The sequence below is a fragment of the Mesoplodon mirus genome, assembly GCF_964341445.2.
Source record: "Mesoplodon mirus genome assembly, chromosome: X".
NCBI classification, from domain to species: Eukaryota; Metazoa; Chordata; class Mammalia; order Artiodactyla; family Ziphiidae; genus Mesoplodon; species Mesoplodon mirus.
In genome coordinates this window covers 92,034,172-92,058,956 of record NC_138981.1, presented here as the reverse complement: position 1 = coordinate 92,058,956, position 24,785 = coordinate 92,034,172, and the positions used below count along the sequence as shown (strand labels likewise).

The following is a 24,785-nucleotide window of genomic DNA, read 5'->3' as shown; positions in this document are numbered from 1 at the left end:
GAGTTGATAGTAGTTAACTTTTTGTAGTCCACACGTTACAGGATATCAAGATGGGACTGAGACTGAATTAGGAGGAGTGGACATTACCCATCGATGGATCCAAGTGACCAACAGAAGCTTGGATTTTCCCTTGGAGAGATTAGTGCATTTTTGTTGGTATGAGGGAGATTTATGTTATGACAGGCAGCAGCATACCACTGATGCTATCAGCTCTTATGTAGAAGTACGGGAAGAAGGGTGTGCTGTGTGGGAAAAGAGGTGAATAACATAGATGCTGGTGGTGGACAAACTCTACAATGCACCCCCTATAACCCCTGCCTCCTGATGCTCATGCCCTGTGTAATCCTCCCCCCTTGAAAGTGCACAGGACCTGTGACTTGCCTTTAACCAACAGAATATGGCAACGGGGATCTGTCACTACTGTGAGACTATATTATTATTCTTTAAACATCTTTATTGGAGTATAATTGCTTTACAGTGGTGTGTTGGTTTCTGCTTTATAACAAAGTGAAGCAGCTATACATATACATGTATCCCCATATCTCCTCCCTCTTGCATCTCCCTCCCACCCTCCCTATCCCACCCCCTGTAGGTGGACACAAAGCGCCGAGCTGATCTCCCTGTGCTATGCGGCTGCTTCCCACTAGCTATTTCACATTTGGTAGTGTATATGTGTCCATGCCACTCTCTCACTTCGTCCCAGCTTACCCTTCCCCGTCCCCGTGTCCTCAAGTCCATTCTCTACATCGGCGTCATTATTCCTGTCCTGCCCCTAGGTTCTTATTATATAAGACACTACCTTTCTAGCAGACTTGCTTTAGAAACTCTCCTTGCTAGACTGATGACGTAAGTGGCCATTTGAGGGAAGCCCACATAGCAAGGTTGGGCAGCCTGAAGAAGTTGAGGGCAGTTGCTGGGAGCTGAGTAAAGCCTCTAGGAGCTGAGGGTGGCCTCCAGGAGACCACCTACAAGAAGCTGGGGCCTCCAGACCTATAACCATATGGAAATGATTTCTGTCAATAGCCTGAGTGAGCTTGGAAGTGGATTCTTCCCCAGGTAAGCTTTTACATGAGAACCAGCTTGGCTGACACCTTGATTTTGCAGCCTTATGAGATCCTAAGCAGAGGACCCGGCTAAGCTGAGCCCAGAGGCCTGACGCATTGAAATGATGAGATAATGTGTGTTGTGATCATTTGTTGCACAGCAAGAGAAAGCAAATATAGTGCTCAATGTCCATTCCAGCCTCTCAGCGTGCCTCCCTGTGCTGCAGGGGCTAAAAAGCTAAGAGTACATTTCCCAGATTCCCTTGCAACTAAAATTCTGGAGCGATTACAGGCCAATGAGATGCACATTCGTGAGACTTAAATGGCAGAAGGAAGGTGGAGGCTAAGTTTCTGCCATTTCTGCTGGTAAACAAGGTTGTTCAGATGTTTGGTTGTTCTATTGCCATTTAGTCACTAGCTTGTGGGTGCTGAGAGGCAGGATGCTTGGCATCCATTTTGCTGGTACAAATCATAGCAGGTGGAGCATGGTTCTGGAAGTAGCAGCTGTAGTGCTGGCTTTTCATCATGGAGTAGGAAGTAGCAGTTTCCTAACAGCAGAAGAATTAGCAACTCCCTTGGTGGCCTGGTTCTGTGGTATAGCTTTGGAAATTGTTCTTGAAAGCTCAGTTTAGAGTCAGTCCTCTTGATAATTCTGTAAGCCACTTAATATCTGGTAATAAATCTTCTCCTGCCTAAACTAATGAGAATGAATTCTTTTCTCTGCAACTGAACCTTAACTAATATAGGAGGGAAGTCCTCAAGTGATAACTGAGTTAAGTATCCATAAAAGTACATCATAATAAATAAGAGTAAGTATCCATAAAAGTACATCATAACAAATAATAAATAATAGATCTTTAAGTAAGCCATTCTTCATATTTATTTAACAGATTTATAACATGTATTTTTATAAAGACCAGTAAAGCCACCTTATAACAATTTAATGCATCAGGTATAATGCACTGGTTCAGTGTGACACAACTACATAAGATTTTAAACATTAAGAACAACCCGTTTGCTTAACAAGGTAGCAACTACAAAACTGTGTGTTCAGCTTATGTCTCCTGCAGGCTCAGAAAATAAATGTTCGTCTTTTTAACTTGCATTTATAATCTTTCTGCAATTCAGAAACCTTTAGGTATTCAATTTTAATTAATCTAGGCTAAAATACAATACTAAGTAATCTTCAATATTCTGATTTAAAAATCACCAAATATTAATAACGTATGTTCTTAAGAAAGTATCTTTTTTGTAAATACAATTGACAAAATGTTCAACAAAGTATGTGCAATAGTGCCTTTGTATATAAGCATAGAGCCTTGTGTCTTTATAGAGCTATTGTAGTGTAATTTAACAATCATTGCTTAATAGCAGATGTGCGATAGTTCACATATAAACTATTAACTAAACTCTAAAATTTGGACATGTTTCAGGCAAATAATTTCTGAGAAAAGGCACAGATGTTTATTTACCAACTATCTCTTTAAGTGGTAATTTCCTTGAGAAGACAAAGTTGACAAAATAATTTTCAAGACACTACTAGTGAGTGTTTGGCCAAGCCCAATTTACAAAATTTTCAAAGGGTCAACTTGAAAATTCTTGAATATCTCTGAAAATAACATATCCTGTGGTGATGAAGCCCTCTGTGTTAGGCTTTGTTCACAGTGGATTCTTGCCAAAGGCTGACTATACCAATTCTTTTCCAGAAAGGGAGACTTCTTGGGTCGTCCTAAAGGATATCTACCCTTTCATTGTTTCAACTCTGAAAAGTCAAAAGGCTTAAAACCAAAGTCTTTTGTGAAGAAAGGAGCTCCAGTGGATGACTTCTCTCCACAATTTCCTAAATCAACTGATTAATAAATTGTTCTTATCAGAAACAGCACAGAAGACTGGATAGGTGTGTTTTTTTTTTTCTTTAAAGTGCTAACAAAGCCCAGTATCTCTAAATGAACTTTCATTGTAATGACTGAAATACAAGCAGCATAAAGTATATAGAAATTACACATCTAAATGAAATAGATTACAACTTTTTAGATAGATGCCAAAATTCTATACATTATCTTAACAATCATCACGCACAAGTACAGGCATACCTTGGATGTTGCAGGTTTGGTTCCAGATCACTGCGATGAAAGCAAATATTGCAATAAAGTGAGTCACACGAATTTTTTGTTTTCCCATGGCGTACAAAACTTACGTTTACACTATAGTGTAGTCTATTAAGTGTGCAATAGCATTATGTCTAAAATAACGATGTACATACTTTAAACATTTTATTGCTAAAAAATGCTAACCATCACCTAGGCCTTCAGTGAGTCATATTAGAAACATCAAAGATCACTGATCATTTAAGTTTTTTGTCATTTACAGACAGTAAATGGGTGCACTCTGATGCTTTTGCAAAAATGTTCCTATAAAAGGGTTTCATCTTCAAGGAATTCATGGAAAAGACTCTGACAAGTACAGGTTTCTGGTAACTGACTATACTGCTGAAATGAATAAATAAGCATTTTCAGAACTCTAATGGAAAACTGATGAATTCATAAAAGTGCTAACAAAAGATCAAGATGAAAAAAAATTAATTACATGGGACTGAGTGAACTGATGAGGATGATTATAATTTTTGTGGCTTTCTGTTTGAATAAAAAAAAATCCCACAAGGAAAAAAAAAAAAGATCACAGATCACCATGACAAACATAATAATAATGAAAAAGTTCCAAATATTGCAAGAATTACCAAAATGTGACACAGAGATGCAAAGTGAGCAAATGTTGTTGGAAAAACGGCACTGATAGACTTGCTCAATGCAGGGTTGCCACAAGCCTTCATTTTCAGTAAAACTGTAGTATCTGTGGGAATTCCCCGGCAGCCCAGTGGTTAGGACTCCGCACTTTCACTGCCGAGGGCCTGGGTTCAATCCCTGCAGGCAACTAAAATCTTGCAAGCTGCAGCAGCCAAAAAACCCAAAAACCAAAAAAACAAAAAAATGTAGTATCTATGAAGCGCAGTAAAGTGAAGCACAGTAAAATGAGTTATGCCTATATACTTTATGAACTTGCCAGACTAATACAATAATTCAGTCTATCTAATGTAACTTAAAATATGACTGGTGAAAATCCAAAATCTAAAACTAGAACCAAAGCAGTCTCAAGCTACTCTGAGACAAATGCCACAAAGAGCAGTGCTTGGAATTTCAAGTAATTTCTCAGTCTAATGAGAGACCTGTACACAGTTAATTGTACTGTTTATTAACCCTTCTGAATTGGCTGGCTTTAACCACCTCAAATCCAAATCCAAAATCGTTTTTCCTTGTATCGGCCCAGAGTTTTGAGTTCTTTATTTTTATCAGTAACAGAGCTACAAGTGTGTCAGCAGCTTCTGAACTGCTCAGGTAGGAAGAAGATAGAATTCATTAAAAAGTCATTTATTATTAGAAGACTGAATGAGATTAACTTTAAAAAGTTAATATTATTTCAGTTAGATAACGTGAAAATGAGGTTCCCATATGGTAATCTTCTAGATAATTAAGGCTACAGATCTAACAGCCTGCTTTTCTAAAGCATTCTAATAGGACTGAGGCAATTTGGAAAGTAGGATTTATCAATATGATGTGTCAGCATCAGTAACACTCAAACATAACACCACATTTTCAAAAATCATCAGTAATTCATGTGTAAATAGCAGCACAAACTAGTAATTTCCTTGCTAAAAGTGATATGGTGGTGCCCTCTGGTGGTAACGTTTAGCACTTAGCATACTCCCCCTGATCCTGCATACCCTGTGAAATATAAAAAGTATATTTGTATTAGAGAATATCAAAATTAGATAACACCACAAAGGAATGAATCATTGTGCTTCCAAATATCTTCTTTTTAACCTTCAAATACGTTGGTAACAAGATAAATCCCTGATCCCTACTCCTAGGAATCAAGCTGATGCCTATGAGAATCTTGGTAAATGTCTATAATAAGCAATTCCTGTTAAAATATTTACTTCCTGGTTCTAGAACTTAACTGAGTGGTTTTTGCATTTTCTAGTTTGGCTTTTAGATCTATGGGTTTCTCAAAAAACTTCACCAATGCTGGTTCATTCAACAAAGAGGCGAGAATCTGTTCAAATGCAAATGACCACTGAGGTTCTTCCCTGAGAGAGGAGGGACCTTTCTCTAAGTGGCTCTCGGTTTGCCCCTCACTGGGTCCTCCAGAAGCACAGACTGCACCAGAAAATCCTTTGGTTGATGACGCAGGGTTATGGAGTTTCCTTCCAACTTCTTCCATCCTGAGCAAAAGGCTGGTTACAACAGCAATGGCTTGATATAATGACTCTTCTTCAGGGTCCCCGTGAAATAAGTTATATAGTGTCTTTGAAAACTGAATAAATTGTAACTAGAAGACACAAGTTAGAAATATCACATTTGATATTAGACTTAGCAAATATCAGGAGAACTTAGAAGTGAATAGTCTTCTATTTAGAATTTGTACCATATAACCTTCACCACAAAAGTTATAAGAACTGATGATTAATCCACAAATAAATCTTGATTCTAGAAAGATGGGTATGAACCATGAAAGAAAATTCCACTTAAGTCTTCTCAACTGTTGCCTAATAACAGTAAATTATACACATATATTATATATACAATAATTCTTGGACAGTATCTGCCAGCATTCCATCAGTGTTAGGTGGTACTTTTAATTAGGCAAAGTCCCATATTTCCTTACATGTAAATCATTCATTCATTAACCAATCTTAATGAACAGATTAAGAATGAGTTCCCCTTGATCTCCCCAAAGGGCTAGAGTGGGCAGCTCAACTAGGATGACTTAAATATAAGGAAGGATGTTTTGGGACCTATCTAGTAGTACAAGGTAGCTCTAAGGAGCCCGTTTGGACATGTTTCTCTTTAAAGGCTAAGGTGGGGCCCAAGTAAAGAAATAAACTGGATTGCCTGCTAATTGCCTCTAGATAATCCATAGACATTCGTAGAAGATGTTTGTCAATTAAAAAAGAAACTATTCCAACACAAAAGTCCTATAAGTCAATCATGCTACCAGAAAAGTTTATATGTAAATAAAAAGCAAATAGATAAACTTCATAAAAATATATTGTACCATACTTTAAGTTTTATTTCTCTTTCTTAGTCTGTAATACTGCTTATTAAAAATTTAGAATAAATGTATCATGATTAATTTTAAAAAGTACTTATTTAACTATCAAATTACCTAGTCCACTGAGAAAAACTACGCTATTTCATATTTCTCATTTTGGTAATGTTCTGGGAATCCTCAGTATCTATACCAAAAGATTAAAAAATTTTTTTAAATTTATTTTTTGGCCACGCCATGTGGCATGCGGGATCTTAGTTCCCTGATCAGGGATCGAACCCGTGCCCCCTGCACTGGGAACGCAGAGTCTTAACCACTGGACTGCCAGGGAAGTCCCTATACCAACAGATTTTAATTAAAAAAATAAAAGAACATATAATGACTGAATAGTGTGTAAGAAAGAGATGGATTTAGAATTGTGTCAATAGGGCTTCCCTGGTGGCGCAGTGGTTGAGAGTCCACCTGCCGATGCAGGGGACACGGGTTCGTGCCCCGGTCCGGGAAGATCCCACATGCCGCGGAGCGGCTGGGCCCGTGAGCCATGGCCGCTGAGCCTGCGCGTCCGGAGCCTGCACTCCGCAACGGGAGAGGCCACAACAGTGAGAGGCCCGCGTACTGAGAAAAAAAAAAAAAAAAAAAAAAAAAAGAATTGTGTCAATAGTAGTCATTAATACTGTCTGAGCAGGTTCAAGATGATTAGGAACTAGGGTGTGAACTATTTTAATTATTATTCCCACTACCTAGCATTGGGCATGTCATCTAGTAGGCACTAAGAAATGTTTACTGAATAAGTGAACACTTCTAATAAAGTGGGAAATAAAAAACACTGAAATATATGGTACACACACATCTTTTCTATAGGTACAAAGTCACAGCAGAGGACTGTAATGAAACTCTAGATGCATTTAAATGTTTACAGTAGAAAATCATTTAAAAATTTACTCCCACTCTTCTATACTCATTTGAAACTTACAGAGATGATGCATAGATTATTTATTTTTGTAACAGCATGTTAGCTATTTTAGATTTGGATACACCCACGTTCATTTATACAAAAACACACAAGTAAACCAGAATTTTTCTTTGAAAATACTATACCTGATTCATTCTTGGTAAATCCTTAATGTTTTCTTCTTTTTTCAAAAGTTCATCTTGCCATTGACTTAGATATGCTTGAATATCAACTTTTTCTTTTCCTCAATGAGGGGAATAAAACCATTTCATAATGAACAGCCCAATATATTTTCCCAAATCCCCAAAAGAACAATTATGATCGAAAGATATTTCATTGAGATATAAGATTCCACATTTTTTACTCCAGAAATTGATCTGACTATACTTTTTATTTCACTCACTGGCTCTCAAAATACACCCTCCACTTCCGTTAAACTAAAACTTTTACTTTGGAAAGGTTGGGGACTAGAGGAAGAAGGATGCCTTTTAGATTAAACAGTACATGATGTAAATTTCATGTAGATGTTCTCATGCATACCACTAAGTTTAAAATAGCTTCTATATGATGTTCTTAGTATGCAGTTACCATAGCATACTATGGTGACTCTTTTTCAAAAATTCAAAACAGTACTTATTCATTCATTCCTTTGAAGAGTTTAATCACAATGATATTAATGGGACTTTATTAATAATTATTTAGATCTCTTAGAAAACTAGGATATACTGAACAACCTGGCAAAGTTATCAGATTTAAGCAGATCTTCAGCAATTATTTTTTAACTAAATGTTACTCAAAAACATAAAAAGAATGATGCACCTTTGGAGAACAATTTGACAACCTCTATCAAAATATTAAATGTGCATATTCTTTGTTATCCAGCATTCTCATACCTCTATGAACTTATCCTATCCTAAAGAAATATGTGCAAAAGTATTATAAAATGTAAGTATAAAAATGTTTGTTGAAGAATAGTTTGCAATATAATTAATTGGAAACAACCTAAATGTTCATCAATATTGAGCTAGTTACTGAAATAAATGATGGTACAACCAAACAGTGGAATACTCTGCACCCATTAAAAGGAATAAGATAGATCCAAATGTACTGACATGAAAAGATGTCCATGATATACTACAAAATCAAAAAAGCAAATTGTAGAACAATATTTATGAAATGTTTCTTTTTTAAAAGAGAGATGTCTATACTTGTTTATACATCGAAACAGGTCTGGAAAGAATACAGACCAAAATGTTTTCACATTTACTTCAGGGTGGGGTTGGGAGAGGGTATGAGGATTTCTGTACCATTTAAATTCCTTTTATAAGGATTATCTATTACTTATGTAATTAAAATTAATATTTTCAAATAATAAAATTAAATAAATATGGGTCATCTACAATTGTATTTTCTATAACTTCTGAGACTTAAGTATCAAGAGAAGAAGAAGAAATTGTTAAACTAAAACAAAGGAACTGAAAAAGCTCTCAGGACAAATCAATCAATAGACTTTAAAAGGAATCCACGTTTCCCCTTTGCGTAGTTAACCCTATTTACAAAAACAATAATTTAAACTAAATGATACTCCTAGATCATATACCTTTTTCAGGGCTGTTTTCTGCTGACTCTGCTTCCTTCTCCTTTGCAGGCTTGGAAACTAGAGGAAAAGAGAACAATTGCATTTTGTAAAATATTTAACGAATACCTTTTGAAAGTAAAATAACATTTTATATAAAGACTTATAAGCACACTTTATGTTCTTCAATTCATCAAACCAATTATAGCTAACCTGACCTCCTATCATTAGACGGCAAAGTATTCAAGAACTTTAAAAAGAACACTGGGGAAAAATCCATATAAAAAATCTCAGGGCTTCCCTGGTGGCGCAGTGGTTGGGAGTCCGCCTGCCGATGCAGGGGACACGGGTTCGTGCCCCAGTCCAGGAAGATCCCACATGCCGCGGAGCAGCTGGGCCCCTGAGCCATGGCCGCTGAGCCTGCGCGTCCAGAGCCTGTGCTCCGCAACGGGAGAGGCCACAACAGTGAGAGGCCTGCGTACCGCAAAAAACAAACAAACAAAAAATCTTAGAAGGAAATATACCAAATATTAAGTATTTATTTCTGGGTGGTATGTGGTATTTTCTTCCTTGTGATTTTCTTCGAATTAAATTGTATTACTTCTTTTATTAGGGGAAAAAAAACCACACACACACCGGAAGTCAAAAGACTGAGCTACTAGTCCTGATTGTGGTAAAACCTCATTGAAAACTCCTACACAAGTCACTTCTCCTTTCTGGGCCTCAGTGCCTTCTATATAATTAAGGGACTTGACTAGACGATTTGTAAGGTCACTTCAAACACTAACATACAGTAACATAAACATACATTAATAAGAACTTATCCCTCTTTAAGACATTTATATTTATGAAAAAGAAGCAAAAGACACAAAAATTAGCTCGTGACACTTCCAAATTATGTCTTGGAGACAGACTCATCCCGGTCTCCTACACCTACAGTGATTTATGATAAGCATTCACTGTTTGAATAACAGCTATGACCTTCAATCATCAAAGATTCTATTGTCTTCATCGCATTTTAACAAGGCATAAAAAATGGTCAGATACATTTTAGAAATTTCTGCTACAGAAGTAGAAACAAAATGCATTTTCTTTCTAATTCTCCAGTAAACAAGAAATTCCATAAATCAAAACCCAAAATGTAGTTTAGTTAATCAGTCAAATATTTATAGAGTACTTACCACGCATTTAGGACTGTGCTAAGTGTTATGGTAGCACAAAAGAAGTATAAGGTATAATTAACCCAAATTTTACTAGTGGTAGCTGGGTAAAGAATGTTTAAGCCAGAAAGACCTCTGAGTGACTAATCATCAAAACATATAAATTTATTTATTTATTTAGGCTGCACCGGCTCTTAGTTGCAGCATGTGGGCTCTTAGTTGCGGCATGCAGACTTCTTAGTTGCAGCATGCGGACCTCCTAGTTGTGGCATGCAGACTCTTAGTTGCAGCATGCACGTGGGATCTAGTTCCCTGAGCAGGGACTGAACCTGGGTCCCCTGCATTGGAAGCAGGGAGTCTCACCCACTGGACCACCAGGGAAGTCCCAAAACAGATAAATTTAAAACAGATATTTACCATGGAGCTGACTGAAATAAAGTAATTCTTCCTTGGAAAGTTCATCTCCCTTTGAAGGGTCCTTATACTTCACTTCAGTATAAGCTGAAAACAGATAACCCAAATCACATTTATAACAATGAGGGACAGAAACGAGTCCTATAATAGATCAATTAAATCTGGGGGCAGAGAATCAAACAAAGGGTCCCTGTCAAAGAAAGACATATGTGAAGAAATGTGGAAGTAGTATTACTCTACCGTATAGCAAATAACAAGAAGTACTTGATCACTCTGAGTTCTATTATTTCTCCAAATTTCTTGCTTTTTAATAGTTTTCCAAGAGCCACTACAAGTTGAAATTTAAAAATATGCATTAATCGGATATACTCCAATATAAAATTAAAAGTTTAAAATTTTTTTTTAAAAATCTGGCACTTGGGAATCTCTGAAAACGTGACCTCAGTCATTTAAAAATGTCTTTAATAAGAAGGAAAACACGAAGTTGAGTGCTCTAACAGATACACAGTGTTTTTTTCTATTTTTGATCCTTCTATTGAAAGCATATTCATTCCATGGCAATATTAGACATTCTAATTTGACTTGACAATGTGAAGTCCTTCATAGTTATTATTTGGTTTGTCTTTTGTTTTAAATGCTGTGATTGTGATTTGAGTTTGTGAAGGGTTAAAGATGGCTTTTAGATTTCTGGTCTGGTAAAGAATGGTTCCCAGTTATCCCGGGAAGGCTCTAAAAGATCTTAGGTGTAGTTTTAGACAAATTATGAGGTACTTTTTGTGTATGTGTGAATCACCCTATCTAAGCTAAAAGGTACTTTTGCAATGTTCCTTTAAAGTCTAAGACTGGTTTCCCAATTACGGATCAGGCCTGGAAAAGGCTGCCTCTTAAGGTCAGAGGGAAATACTTAAGTAAAGTGGAATGATGTGGTAACATTAAGGCAGTATGGTAGAATAGAAAGAAACCTGTGCTTTGGAGTCAGACCTCAGTTTGAATCTCAGCTAACCAATTTATTAGCTATGTGATCTTCAGCAAACTTCATCTTTCCCTTAGTTTCCGTATCATCAAAATTGGAAGGATAATACCACCTTTCAAGGATATCATGAGAACTAAATAAAAGAAAGCACGTAGGGCTTCCCTGGTGGCGCAGTGGTTGGGAGTCCGCCTGCCGATGCAGGGGATGCGGGTTCGTGCCCCGGTCTGGGAGGATCCCGCGTGCCGCGGGGCGGCTGGGCCCGTGAGCCATGGCCGCTGGGCCTGTGCGTCCGGAGCCTGTGCTCTGCAACGGGAGTGGCCACAACGGTGAGAGGCCCGCATACCGCAAAAAAAAAAAAAAAAAAAAAGAAAGCACGTAAAGCAAACACCTCGACAGAGCAAGTACTCAATAAATGGTAGCTTTTATTTTGCTTCCTTTTTTAAAAAAAAATATTTATTTTATTTATTTATTTTTAGCTGCATTGGGTCTTCATTGCTGTGCACGGGCTTTCTCTAGTTGTGGTGAGCAGGGGCTACTCTTCGTTGCGGTGTGTGGTCGTCTCATTGTGGTGGCTTCTCTTATTGCGGAGCACGGGCTCTAGAGCACAGGGTCAGCAGCTGTGGCACGCGGGCTCAGTAGTTGTGGCTCATGGGCTCCAGAATGCAGGCTCAGTAGTTGTGGCACATGGGCTTAGTTGCTCTGCGGCAGGTGGGATCTTCCAGGACCAGGGCTCAAACCCGTGTCCCCTGCATTGGCAGGAGGATTCTTAACCACCGTGCCACCAGGGAAGCCCTATTTTGCTTCCTTTTCCAAATGTTTAATACCCCTGTTGCCTGGTCTCATTTTTCTGAATAATTTGTAGTATTTCACGAGTTTGGCAGTTTGTCTAAAGTTAAATTCAAGTCTCTAATAACAACAACAATAAAAATTCAACATTATGACAATATTCAAATGATAGTTCCTACACACAAACTACTTATCATTAAATTGATTGAACACTAACAGGAAGGAAACTTGTGAACCCATCTGTTGCACAGAAACTCTTCCACAGATGTCAGTGTAACTATATATCAGCAAAAATATTGCTAATATGATCCACGGGCCACAATGAAGTAATGACCTTATATCATATGGAAAATTACGTTGTTAAAATGGAATGATATCTGTAATTATACTTGTTAAAATGGTCTCAACTCCTATACATTACTAACAACTGTTAAATTCTTACCTGGAGGAATATGCAGCTTAAAAAGCACCTTAAGCTTCTCAGTAAAACTTCCATTGTACATTATGTCTGTTCAATAAAATTAAATTGCAAATAATCACAGCCAAAGAACATTCAATCAATTCCAGCAACACAGATTAATTAAGACACAGATACTAGCCAGGAATTAGGATTCAGAAACCTTCTGTTACTTAAACTAACTGTTAAACAACTACCCAGTAGGCCAGATTCACTCCTTGAAGTATATAAGCAAAATACCCTTTATCAGAGGGATAAATAAAATGCTCTTCTGCTGAACTCTTTCCCCCAATCCCAATCTAAAATTTTCTTTTTCTTTTGAATGAGGCCTTATGCTTCATCTGAGGAGAGAACTCCTCTTCAAGGGGAAATCCCTGATAAGAAAGCATGCTAGGTTGTCTGGAAAAGCAAAGGAATGATATAACCATTGGACTACCTACAGGCACAAAATATTCATTGAATATTTTTCTACCACTTTTCTAGGCTATGTGGTTGGATTTTTACTGAGGGAGAACGTCCTCCTGAAGAATCCATGTGCCTGAAGGTGGGAAAATCAGGACATTCTCGTCCTTCATGTTAACTATTAAAACATCCACATCTAACAGCTTGCTTTTCTGAGAGGGTTGGGGCAAAATGAGATGAATATATTTAGACTTAGCAACAAACAAAGAAAATGGTCCAGTTATTGCTAAAGTTGGAGACAATGTAAATCTGATAAAAAATCTGATATCAGGCTGATAAAACCTGACTAAATTGGCAATGATAGGCAGTACTAAGTATTTCTAGGGCTACCTTTATTTTTTTTTGCTTTAAAAAAGATTATTGGACATCATCCTACCAATTGCAGAGGAGAATTCTTTGAAGTTTATAAGGCAGTCGGAGTTTTCATCCAACAATCTGAATGTCCATAAAGCTAGTGAGTCTCTGTTTGCAGAATGAGCCCAGGGACTCAACAAGTGATACAACACTCTGAACTGCTGGCAGTCAATCTGATACTGTTCCAAATATGACAGACTGGGATCATGGTGCTTCAATACTGGAGAACTCAAACACCAATAGTAAGAAAAAAACAACTCTCTCTATTTAAGAAATGGAAAAAAAGACAAAGTCATTACATCAGAAAAAGTAACTTTATAAGATTTTTTTCTTTTAAACATGTCTACTAAAGTAATTAAAGATAAAATAGTTGAACGGTTGTGGTAAAATTCTGCTAAGAATATTATTTTTCATTTAAAGAAGGAAAACAGTACCTTAAAGATGACATAAAGTTCATCCAATTCATGAAGGCTCAATTTCACATCTTGTGATACAACACGCAACTTTAAAAGGATTAAAAGCAATTTAGAATTTAACACTTCAGCACAGAAATTCTCTTTGAATCTATTTAGAAATCTCCCTCGGTCAGAATAACATATATATTTTTTAACTTTTTAAAGGAATAGCAAAGGTAAATGTACCTATTTTGCCCTTTTAAAAAGTTGTACATAGACTATAGCTCAATTTTACTCTGATATGTAATTTGACCTTCATCTCTTCACATCCAGAGATAACTGCCAAAGGACAGCCACTGAATGTCTATAAATATAAGCAACAATATTCTATAGTTTTTTCCATATATTCCTGTCTTGCTATATAAGCAATCTGTCAAGTCACCACATGGGGTTGTCATTAAACACTTCAAAGGCACTGGGAGATGTACATTCCCTCTCTGTGCCAAAAAACATAATCTATCCCAGAGCATAGAAAAATATGATTTGTTCCAAAATCCATTCTATGACGTGAGCACAATTCTAATATGAAAACTAAAGTTAGCACATACACACTGTAAGCCAATGTCACTTTAACACAGATATAAAGAACCAAGCTAAACTATTTAAGAAAATTATCAAAGCAGAATATTAAAAGAATAATACAACATGAACAAATAGGACTCATTTCAAGAATCCAAGGGAAGTCTAATATTAGGAATTCTTTAATGTACTTTACTACATTAATAAATATAACCTCAAGATATGGAAAGGTTATTTGATCAAAGTTAACATTCAATATAGATTTTTTAAAAATGTCCCAAATCCCTTAACCTAGAAACTGAATGAAACTCCTTAATTTGCTAAAAGGCATCCTTCAAAAATCAACAGCAAGTATCATACTTAACAATAAAATACTAGAGGCACTTCTATTAAATTCCACAATGAGACAAGGAAGGCTGCTTCCACTGCTATCATTTAACATTTCTCTGAAGGTCCTACCCACTACAGTAACACAAAAAAACTGAAAAGAGGTATATATATTAGGAAGGGTCAAAACTCTAAGACTAGAAATGATATGCTTGTCTATTCAGAAATTCAACTGAAAAAAATTAGAATTAATGAGAGTCAGTAACACAGCTACTTAAAAAAAGCAACATGTGCAAATCAATGGCTTTTACATATACTATAATAAACAAATTATAAAATGTAAAGAAAAAAGATCTCATTCATATTAGTAACAAAACCATAAAATATATAGGAGTAGACAAACCCAACAAGAAATGTGTGAGATCTATATAATGAAAACAATAAATGCTTACTAAAGGACATTTAAAAAGACATCATTAAAATGGATATTAAAAAGGAATATTAAAAGACTTACCAGATTTCAAAATGGACTATAAAGCCACAATAATTAAAACATTGCGGGGCTTCCCTGGTGGCAGTGGTTAAGAATCCGCCTGCTAAGGCAGGGGACACAGGTTTGAGCCCTGGTCTGGGAAGATCCCACACGCCACGGAGCAACTAAGCCCGTGCACCACAACTACTGAGCCTGTGTGACACAACTACTGAAGCCCACGTGCCTAGAGCCTGTGCTCCACAACAAGAGAAGCCACCGCAATGAGAAGCCCGCCCACCACAAGGAAGAGTAGCCCCCGCTCACCACAACTAGAGAAAGCCCGCGTGCAACAACAAAGAGCCAATGCAGCCAAAAATAAATAAATTTAAAAAAAAAAAAGAAAAAGAAACAGTGTGGTGTTACAGGAAAAAAAAAGAAACTACAGAAATAAACCCATATTATCATATGAAAAAGGCAGAGTAGGGCTTCCCTGGTGGCGCAGTGGTTGAGAGTCCGCCTGCCGATGCAGGGGACACGGGTTTGTGCCCCAGTCCGGGAAGATCCCACATGCCGCGGAGCGGCTGGGCCCGTGAGCCATGGCCGCTGGGCCTGTGCGTCCGGAGCCTGTGCTCTGCAACGGGAGTGGCCACAACAGTGGGAGGCCCGCATACCGCAAAAAAAAAAAAAAAAAAAAGGCAGAGTAGAGTACAGTAACGATGGAGTATTCAATAAATGGTATTCAAATAATGGGCTATTTCAGTTGGAAAAAAATACCATTAGAGTCCTATATCACTATAAACAAAATATATACTTTACGTGTATTCAAGATCTAAATGTTAAAAAAAAAAACAGGGCTTCCCTGGTGGTACAGTGGTTAGGAATCTGCCTGCATGCGGGGGACACAGGTTCAAGCCCCGGTCTGGGAAGATCCCACATGCCGCAGAGCAACTAAGCCCGTGCGCCACAACTACTGAGCCTGCGCCCTAAAGCCCGCAAGCCTACTGAAGCCCGTGCGCCTAGAGCCCGTGCTCCACAACAAGCCACCGCAGTGAGAAGCCCACGTACTGCAACGAAGAGTAGCCCCTGCTCGAAGCAACTAGAGAAAGCCCGCACGCAGCAACAAACACCCAACACAGCCAAAAATAAGCAAATAAATTAATTTAAAAAACAAAGACAAAAACCAAAGCAATACCAGTACTATAAGCCAATATGAGAAAGTATGTTTATAAATTATATAATTTTATATGGGGAAGGCCTTGCTAAGTTTGACATGAAACCCGCACAATATGTAAGAAAAAAAAGAGATTTGACTACATAAAATTTTGAAAGTTATATACTCTGAAATACATCATAAAAGTTAAAGAAACAACAAGATTGGGGGAAATGGTAGCCACAAATATAATTGACAAAGAATTAATACCACTAATATTTTTAAAATGTGACGCTAGTGGGAGTGTGGGGAAAAAGGCATTCTCACACACTGTTGGTGGGATTATAATTTGATACAAATGTTTTAGAGGATAATTTAGCAGGACCTGTCAATTTTTAAATGGGCACACCCCTTGACCCAGTTGCCACTTCCAGGAATCCACCTTATAGAAATACTCTTACAAATGTGTAAGATTAGATGATATACAGTTGACCCTTGAACAACGCGGGGGTTAAGGGTGTTGACCTTCCACACAGTCAAAAATCTGCATATACTTTACAGTTGGCCCTTCAGATCCATGGTTCCACATCTGCAGATTCAACCAACCACGGATCTTGTAGTACTGTAGTACATGTTTATTGAAAACAATCTACATGTAGGTGAACCTGTGCAGTTCAAACCCATGTTGTTTAGATAAGGTATTATTTGTAAAAGCGAAAAAACATTAAAATGAAAGAGAGAGAGAGAGGGAGACCTACTAAGTGCATATCAACAAGGAATAGTTATGTAAAGTATAGCATACCCATACTGTGGTATACTATTCAGTGCATTAAGAAAAGTGAGGTATGCAATGATATGCAATGACCATGATATAGCTCTGAGTGAAAAAAGTTGCAGAACAAAGTAACTGGTATGATCTCATTTGAAAAGCTATATTGTCCCCCTCCCCCCCACCACATACACATTTATGTCTATAGATATTTAGAAAAAAGATCTGGAAGGATACATGCCAAATCATTTTAATGTTGGTTACTCCTGGGGTAGGAAACTTCTACTTTTTCACATTTCTATAATGTTTGAATTATTCACAATGAGCACGTATTCAGAAATGTTAGTTTTCCCAGATTTGTACCTCTGAGGACTTAACCTTTAAGCAAGTAGGTTTACAGAAACAATACATGCTCATGATAAAAGCTCAAACAGCACAGAAGGATTCATACAGCAAAGTAAAACACTCTCTCTTCCAACCAGAAATCTATTAATCCCACTCACCAGAAGCAACCAATATTAACAGCTTCTAATGTAGTCATCCAGATACTAAAAAGGAGTACTTAAAACACACTGTTTATTCCTTTTTCACTTTATCTTGGGTATCCAAGGATAATAATACATATTAGCAGCCCAGACTACTATGTAGGTCAGCTGTTCTTATTGATGAAGCACATCACAAATATGTTATGCTTAAATGCCTACATCATAGCATTCAATATTAAAGGTCACATAACACAAAACATGTTGGAGAAACCAATATGTTTCAACCAGAAGAAAATCACTTATTTCCTCTCAAAAAATTTACAGTAAGCTAAGCTGTGGCAAGAATCTAGCTCAAATGTATAGTTATTTTATTTTCTTCACATGAAATGATAATTTTTTAAATGAAGTTCAGGAAAAAAATGTTGCTCCAGTTGGTTTTCTCCCATTGGGTGGATACTCACCACATTCTGCTTTGTTGTTTCCTCTAGGGTCTGTATCACATACAACCTATTTCGACAGCGCATGCTGTATATATCTTCATAGCGAATATTCCCATATTTCTGCAAGAAATATGATTTCAGTGGATACTCATTCATAATAAATATCCACTTCTCTTACAATTGAATTTCATCAGATTCAATTCTCAGAGGCCTTGGTTCTATTCCTAGCTATTTTCCCAACTTGTTCAGTGATTATGCAAATTTTCACCTCCCACGTTTCAGTTTTTCTGTATATTCACAGGAGAGAATTCCATCTACTATATGGGTCTAGACTAAGTACAAGAACACTGGTAAAATTCTTAGTCTCTAAGAAGAGAATATTTTTCACCTTTTTATGCAGTGACAGATATTTAAAAGTGGTCATTATTTGTAAAACTATGTGAATAGTTTCATTTAATGAAAAGCAAACTGAAGCAGAGGAGGCTATATAACGTAGGAACAGTTCATAGAACTCATTTTTAAAGTGAAGTCAGATTTTACATTACTACATCTTTACTTGTATTATTATCTTACTCTTAATATACCACTAGAGATATAACTATAGTATCTATCATTTTAAATATGCTATGTAATTATATTTATGGTATAAGAAAAACTTACCTCATTTGACTCTCTAATCAAATCTGTAATATCCACTCTAATATGACTGCTTTTTTCATCACTTACATTTGAACCCTGCTGCACACTTGAAGGCAACGGGCTATCCTTATTAGTGACATTGTCAAAGAACCTATCCAAAAGTGACAGTAATACAAGAATCAGTAGAAGTAAAATACAGAGAAAATGACAGCTAATTTCTCCCTAGTTCGAGATTAATTTCTACCGAGAGGACAAGAGACAGTCTTATGAGGGAGTAGAATTTGAAGATGGTTGGGAATTAGGAGGACATAGGAGTAGGAAATGGGGTGGTGATGAAATGACTTCAGAGGTGGGGAGGAGAGCATGGGGAAGCAGATAGGCTCAGAGAGTTCTCAGAAAATACTACATGGCCCAGTAAGGGTGGAATATAGGGTATGTAGAGGCACGTGAGGAGAAATAATTTAAGAGAGATACATTGAGGCCTTAACATTGAGAGTTCCAAATACCAGAGTGAGATGTTTATACTTTACTCTGTATATAAATGGGATTTGATGCACCATTATAAGTTACCCAAATATTAATATATTCATTCATTTAACATATACAGTGTACACACACACACACACACACACACATACACACACATACACACACACACACCCCACACGTGTTTCAATACAAAATAGAATTCACAGAAAAGGCACCAGGAAAATAAAGCTCAGCTTACCTGATTGAAACCACTTGAAAACCAGAACAATTTCCCCCCACTGGACATTTAATATTATCAACCACCTTCCCACCCCTCAAATTACTCTTACACACTTTATAGTTTGAACTGGGACTATGAAAGTCCCAGCATACTGAATCAACCATATTAGATGTTAATGTAAATGTATATATAACCTAGTGGTTTACTTCAAAGTGACTGACTTACTTTTGTTATATTCTATTTAGAAACAGAGGAGTGGACTTTAGGCCTAGCGTTTTCATTCAGCCAGCTTTGTGACTTTGGGCAAATTATTTAAAGTTTCTAGGGCTCAGTTTCCTCATCTATAAAATAAGGGGTTTGAACAACATAAGCTCTAAGGGGATCTCCAGATTTAAATGTTATGATTCTCACAGTACCTGTTTAAAGCTGTCACGGCTTCAGCATCATCTTTACATGCCAGAAGTTTGTCTAAATTATAGTCAAGTATTGCCAATCCCAGTTGTAAAATGGCCTTTATTCCATCATAGAAGAAACAGTCCACCACATTCACTGCACTTTCAATAGGTAGCACACTAATAAAAAGTGTGAGGAACCATGAGAGAGAAACTGAGGAAAAGAATGTCATATCAGTCATATGTTCAGTCAGCTGGGGAAGGTGATCTCTGATAAGTTCTTCAAAGACTGCCTGATCCACCAAGGCACCTGGAGAACATAAAAAGAAATTTTAAAATGAACACCTTTCTAAAGGAGTTGTTTCCAATACCTCCCACTTCTATTAGTAGGCTGATATATCTCATTTCTCTTCCTTAAATTATGAACTTCTTCAGTGCCTTTTCTATATTTCACGCATCTCTTTATCTGCTAGCAGTATCATGCATCAAGAAGCACTTGAGAAACTCAATTCATATTCATTTGAACAGTTATTTATGGAATCTTTATTATGTGCAGAAACCTGTAATAGGTACTATAAGAGATACACCAATTAATTAAATGGTCTCATCTTCAAAGTGTTTAATCTCTAATGGAACTTGCGATAAATAGACAAATAACTATAACACAAGACAATACAATCAATGACCTTGCCATGACACCAAAGGCTTATGAGGGTACAAAGGAGACCACCTATGGTTTTAAGGTAGGGGGTCATGGATCTACAAATATTTGATGACTGAAGAAAATATTATATAAGTAACAAACTAAGAAGTTGATCCTCCTTTCAAAGCTTGCATATATCTATACAATTCATAAAAGTGTGGAGATTTTAAGCTGATTAAAATCTCTCTCTCATCAAGAGACTATTAAAATTTTTCCAGTAGCTCCAGATGCTTCAGATTACCACTGTTTTAGCAATACAGAGATAGTAAACTTAAAACTTCTATTTTATAAGGAAACAGACCAGGCACTTTATTTTTTTTTTTTTTTTTTTTTTTTTTTTGCGGTATGTGGGCCTCTCACTGTTGTGGCCTCTCCCGTTGCAGAGCACAGGCTCCGGACGCTCAGGCTCAGCGGCCGTGGCTCACGGGCCCAGCCGCTCCGCGGCACGTGGGATCCTCCCGGACCGGGGCACGAACCCGTGTCCCCTGCATCGGCAGGCGGACTCTCAACCACTGCGCCACCAGGGAAGCCCCAGGCACTTTATTTTTAAAAAGGAATGTATTAAATAATACGTTTTTCCATTCATATGTTCAGTGCAAAAAGCTCTTCTCTTGAGCATGTCAGTGAATGTGACATTTTGATATTGCTTGCATTTTGTATATTTTGCAACTTAATTGATCAGTTCTTCCATTTGATAGGTAACTGGATAGACAAGAGGCCTGTACATTGTTTAGAAAAGAAATATGTGTTTGTATATGTATATGTGTTTTGTTTTTTACCAATGATTCGACGATTAAAATAATCAGGTAACATTCGTTCACATACAGCAACCAGAAGCCAAAAAGCTTCTTCCTCTTTTGCATACAGAAGCAACACTGAAGTCAAAATGTTCATTGCCTAAAATTCATAGAAAAATAAAAAAATAAATATTGTTGGGGTAATAATTACATTTCTTATTCAAACATAGTAATTTTCAGCAATAACAACAACTATGAGAGTAATCATAATGGAAACATGAGAACTCTGAGCCAGTCCAAAGCAAAACAAGGTGAAGTCAGACTAACATTTGCTAATCAGTTATTTTACATGGTATGTTCAAGGAAAATGAAGCAGTAATATCATGAACATAGCACACAATAAGTAAAACCTCTCTAAATTTAGACTAATTTCAATGAGTAAAAAATATTAATTATTGCCAAGTCTTAAAAGAAACACTACATACTTTCAAGGACATACTAATATTGGAGAAACAAACTTCATCTGTATTTTCAACCACCTACAGGAGAACATCCCTTAGATGTCAATCATCCTCAATTGTGCCTAAAACTAAATCTTTCCTCTATTAAATAGGATTCTCTTCTTTGCTACCTTAATTTTGATCACGCTAGAAACCCTTTATCTGCCACATCCAATTTGTCTTCACATCCTAGAGTTTCTTCTTATAAAATGTTTTTTATTTTTATTTATTTATTTATTTATTTATTTATTTGGCTGCACCACGCAGCATGCAGGATCTTAGTTCCCTGACCAGGGATTGAACCTGTGCCCCCTGCAGTGGGAGCACAGAGCCCTAACCACTGGACTACCAGGGAATTCCTAAAATGTGTTTTAGATTTTCTTTATCCTCTCCGTTCCCACTACCACCCTAACTTTCTCCTTCTTCTAATCTATCTTCCATACAAATGTCAGATCACAACTTTTATATAACATTTGGCCATAGCCCTTATTATAAAGGTAATAAACCCTTAATGTATAGAATCTGGGAAGAATGGAAAGGTGTGAAGAAAATTAAATCTCCTGTATCCTCCCTACCCAGAGATCACCACCATTAACAAGTTGATGTACCTTTTTGGTGTTTGTATTTCCTTTTTCCCCTTCTAAAATTTAGACCAAACTGTATATTAAAGTTTGATTTTTCACTTAACATTATATTATACATTTTCAATGCCATTAAATAAGTCTTCTAAAACAGTATTTTTAATGACTGTAAAAAATCTATTAAGTTGAATATACTACAAATTATTTAGCTATTCTATTATTATTGAACATTTAGGTTGATTTCAACTCTTCATTATTATACATAACACTGCAATGAATATCTCTGTATATAAATCTTCATCCAAGTGGTTTACTATTTTCTCAGTAAAGATACATAGAAATTAAATTATTTGGTCAATGAATATTATTATTTTTGTGGAGTGTGTGTAAGAAGTACTTAATATTCTTTATTTGATGCTATACATAAACCACACTAAAATGCCTTTCATTAAGTAAAAGGCAATATTTTAGATAGACAGAGAATTTTAATTAAATTGGCATAGTTAAGACCAAAAAGAGAAAGTGGACATTGCCAGTGTATCTTCAGCCCTTGCCTTAACAGGCGAATGAACACAACTTGAAACACAGGTGAATCTTGCTGTTCTATGAGTGAAGAGATCGTCTCAATATTTAAATATATTAATATAACCAGTTAGAGAAATCTAAATATAAAACCAATCTCCTATAGGGTTTGAGAAGGCATTCACCATATGCCTGAAAAGTTTAACATTTCTTATTCAAGTTTAATCATCTCTTTAGAAGGGGAAAAGAGTGATAGTACTTGCTGAACTGGAATTACTATCAAAATTCAAAAAGCTGACCATATTCTTTTTTTTTAAAGAATCAACATGCCATTAAGGTGCATATATATATATTTTTTTTTCTTTTTTTTTAAACAGCTATTTATTTTATTTTTTAAAAAATTTATTTATTTATTTATTTTTGGCTGTGTTCCGTCTTCATTGCTGTGTGCAGGCTTCCTCTGGTTGCAGCGAGTGGGGGCTACTCTTCATTATGGTGCACAGGTTTCTCACTGCAGTGGCTTCTCTTGCTGTGGAGCACAGGCTCTAGGCGCACGGGCTCAGTAGTTGTGGCTTGCGGGCTCTAGAGCGCAGGCTTAGTAGTTGTGGCGCATGGGCTTAGCTGCTCCGTGGCATGTGGGATCTTCCCGGATCAGGGCTCGAACCCGTGTCCCCTGTCTGGGCAGGTGGATTCTTAACCACTGTGCCTCCAGGGAAGTCCAAGCTGATCATATTCTTTTAGCCACAAGCCAATCTTATTTAAATCAGGACAGAAATATTACCTCAGCCATTCATGATCTGAATTGCAGTGTATGAGATCAATTTAAATATGGTACACAAAAAAAATCATGAGACATTTGTTTCGTAATCAATATGGCAGTGGCCAACTATTACTCATTAGTAGCTTTTCTGAGATAAGCTATCAAGTCTGCCCTTTCTCCCTTCTTCTTAAACCCAGTGAAGATCATTTTTATTCCAGGGATGTACTTCTTGGGATTCCCCAAATACTCCATCAGCATCTCCTCTCCCCAGGTGATGCCTTTGTTCTTGTTGGCATCCGTGTAAGAGAATCTGAAAGTCTGACCTGTATTTCACCCAAAGAGACCATGGAGATTTGGCCCAGTCTTGTGCTTGCCTCCCTTTTCCACAGTATGGCACTGGGCACACTTCTGAGCAAAAATCTTCTTGCCCTTCTCAACATCACCCATTTTTAAATCGTTCTTTCTCTGTGCACAACTAAAAGGTTCCCCTGAATATTATTTTTAAATGACTTGATATTACTGCCAAATTGTATTCCAGAAAGACTGTACCAATTTGTATTTCTGACCTATAGCATTTGAATGTTTACTTCACTGCTCCTTTGCCAATACTAAGAATTGTAATAATTAAAATTGTCTTTGCTGATTTGATAGTGAAAATGGTATCTCATGGTTTGAATTTGAGTTTCTTTGATATTGAACTTCCTTTTCTAAACTTTATTATCAATCTGTATTTTTTTCTGTGATTCATCTTTTCATGTCCATTGCTCATTTTTATAATTCAACACTTTTCTTATAGGTTTGTATATTAAGTATGTCAATCCTTTGTCAGATCTGGTACAATATTTGACTTCAAGTTCAGTTTTTACGCCATCATTTTCCTGTTCAAGAAGCCATAATGGGAGGAGCATCAGTGAAAATGGCAGAGTAAGGCTCTCTGAAAATGTTTTCCTCTATAAAAGCAACAAGAACACTAGCAAAAATCATCAAAATCAATTTTTCAGAACTCTGAAAATGCACCAAAAGCTTACAGCAATTCAGGAAGCCTTTACTTAATGAAATGGTTGAATCTCAGTAAAAACAGTGAGCTCTGTGGCATTTTAAATCATCCAAGTCCCATTCCTCCTCAGCTTTACAGAAGCCTGAAAAACCAACACTCAGCAATCATGGTGAAAAGCAGCACCTAGCAGCCATGGGAGGGAACAGAATGGGGCTGGAGCACCTTCAAAGTCTCATTCCCAGAGAACTGTCATTGTTTGACCCGTCTGGTCATTCCCTGGAAAACCGCACTCATAAGGCTGTCTTTTATTTGACCTGACACAGAGCTCACCCAAGGTAAACAGCC

At 36.9% G+C, this 24,785-nt stretch overlaps 1 protein-coding gene and 1 pseudogene across 4 annotated transcripts in view; both read right to left on the bottom strand.

The window, feature by feature from the left end:
- Positions 1–1,899: 1,899 nt before the first annotated feature.
- The window catches only part of TBC1D8B (TBC1 domain family member 8B), a 69,386-nt gene continuing 46,500 nt past the window's right edge, over positions 1,900–24,785 (bottom strand). The window contains exons 11-21 of one of the 3 annotated variants that reach the window (XM_082609663.1): positions 21,123–21,240; positions 19,665–19,950; positions 18,561–18,690; positions 17,922–18,020; positions 13,718–13,786; positions 13,306–13,546; positions 12,453–12,518; positions 10,255–10,338; positions 8,702–8,758; positions 7,248–7,345; positions 1,900–5,429 (exon numbers count right to left, since the gene is read on the bottom strand). In XM_082609663.1, coding sequence (XP_082465789.1) covers positions 5,034–5,429; positions 7,248–7,345; positions 8,702–8,758; positions 10,255–10,338; positions 12,453–12,518; positions 13,306–13,546; positions 13,718–13,786; positions 17,922–18,020; positions 18,561–18,690; positions 19,665–19,950; positions 21,123–21,240 — 1,644 coding nt within the window. In that variant the 3' untranslated portion in view covers positions 1,900–5,033. Of the gene's footprint in view, positions 5,430–7,247; positions 7,346–8,701; positions 8,759–10,254; positions 10,339–11,632; positions 12,131–12,452; positions 12,519–13,305; positions 13,547–13,717; positions 13,787–17,921; positions 18,021–18,560; positions 18,691–19,664; positions 19,951–21,122; positions 21,241–24,785 lie in introns of those variants that run through there. The other 2 variants (XM_082609664.1, XM_082609665.1) reach the window with 2 other exon arrangements.
- LOC309796921 (cytochrome c-like) lies at positions 23,573–24,047 on the bottom strand (annotated as a pseudogene). The gene has a single exon. The product of its transcript is annotated as a cytochrome c-like (transcript).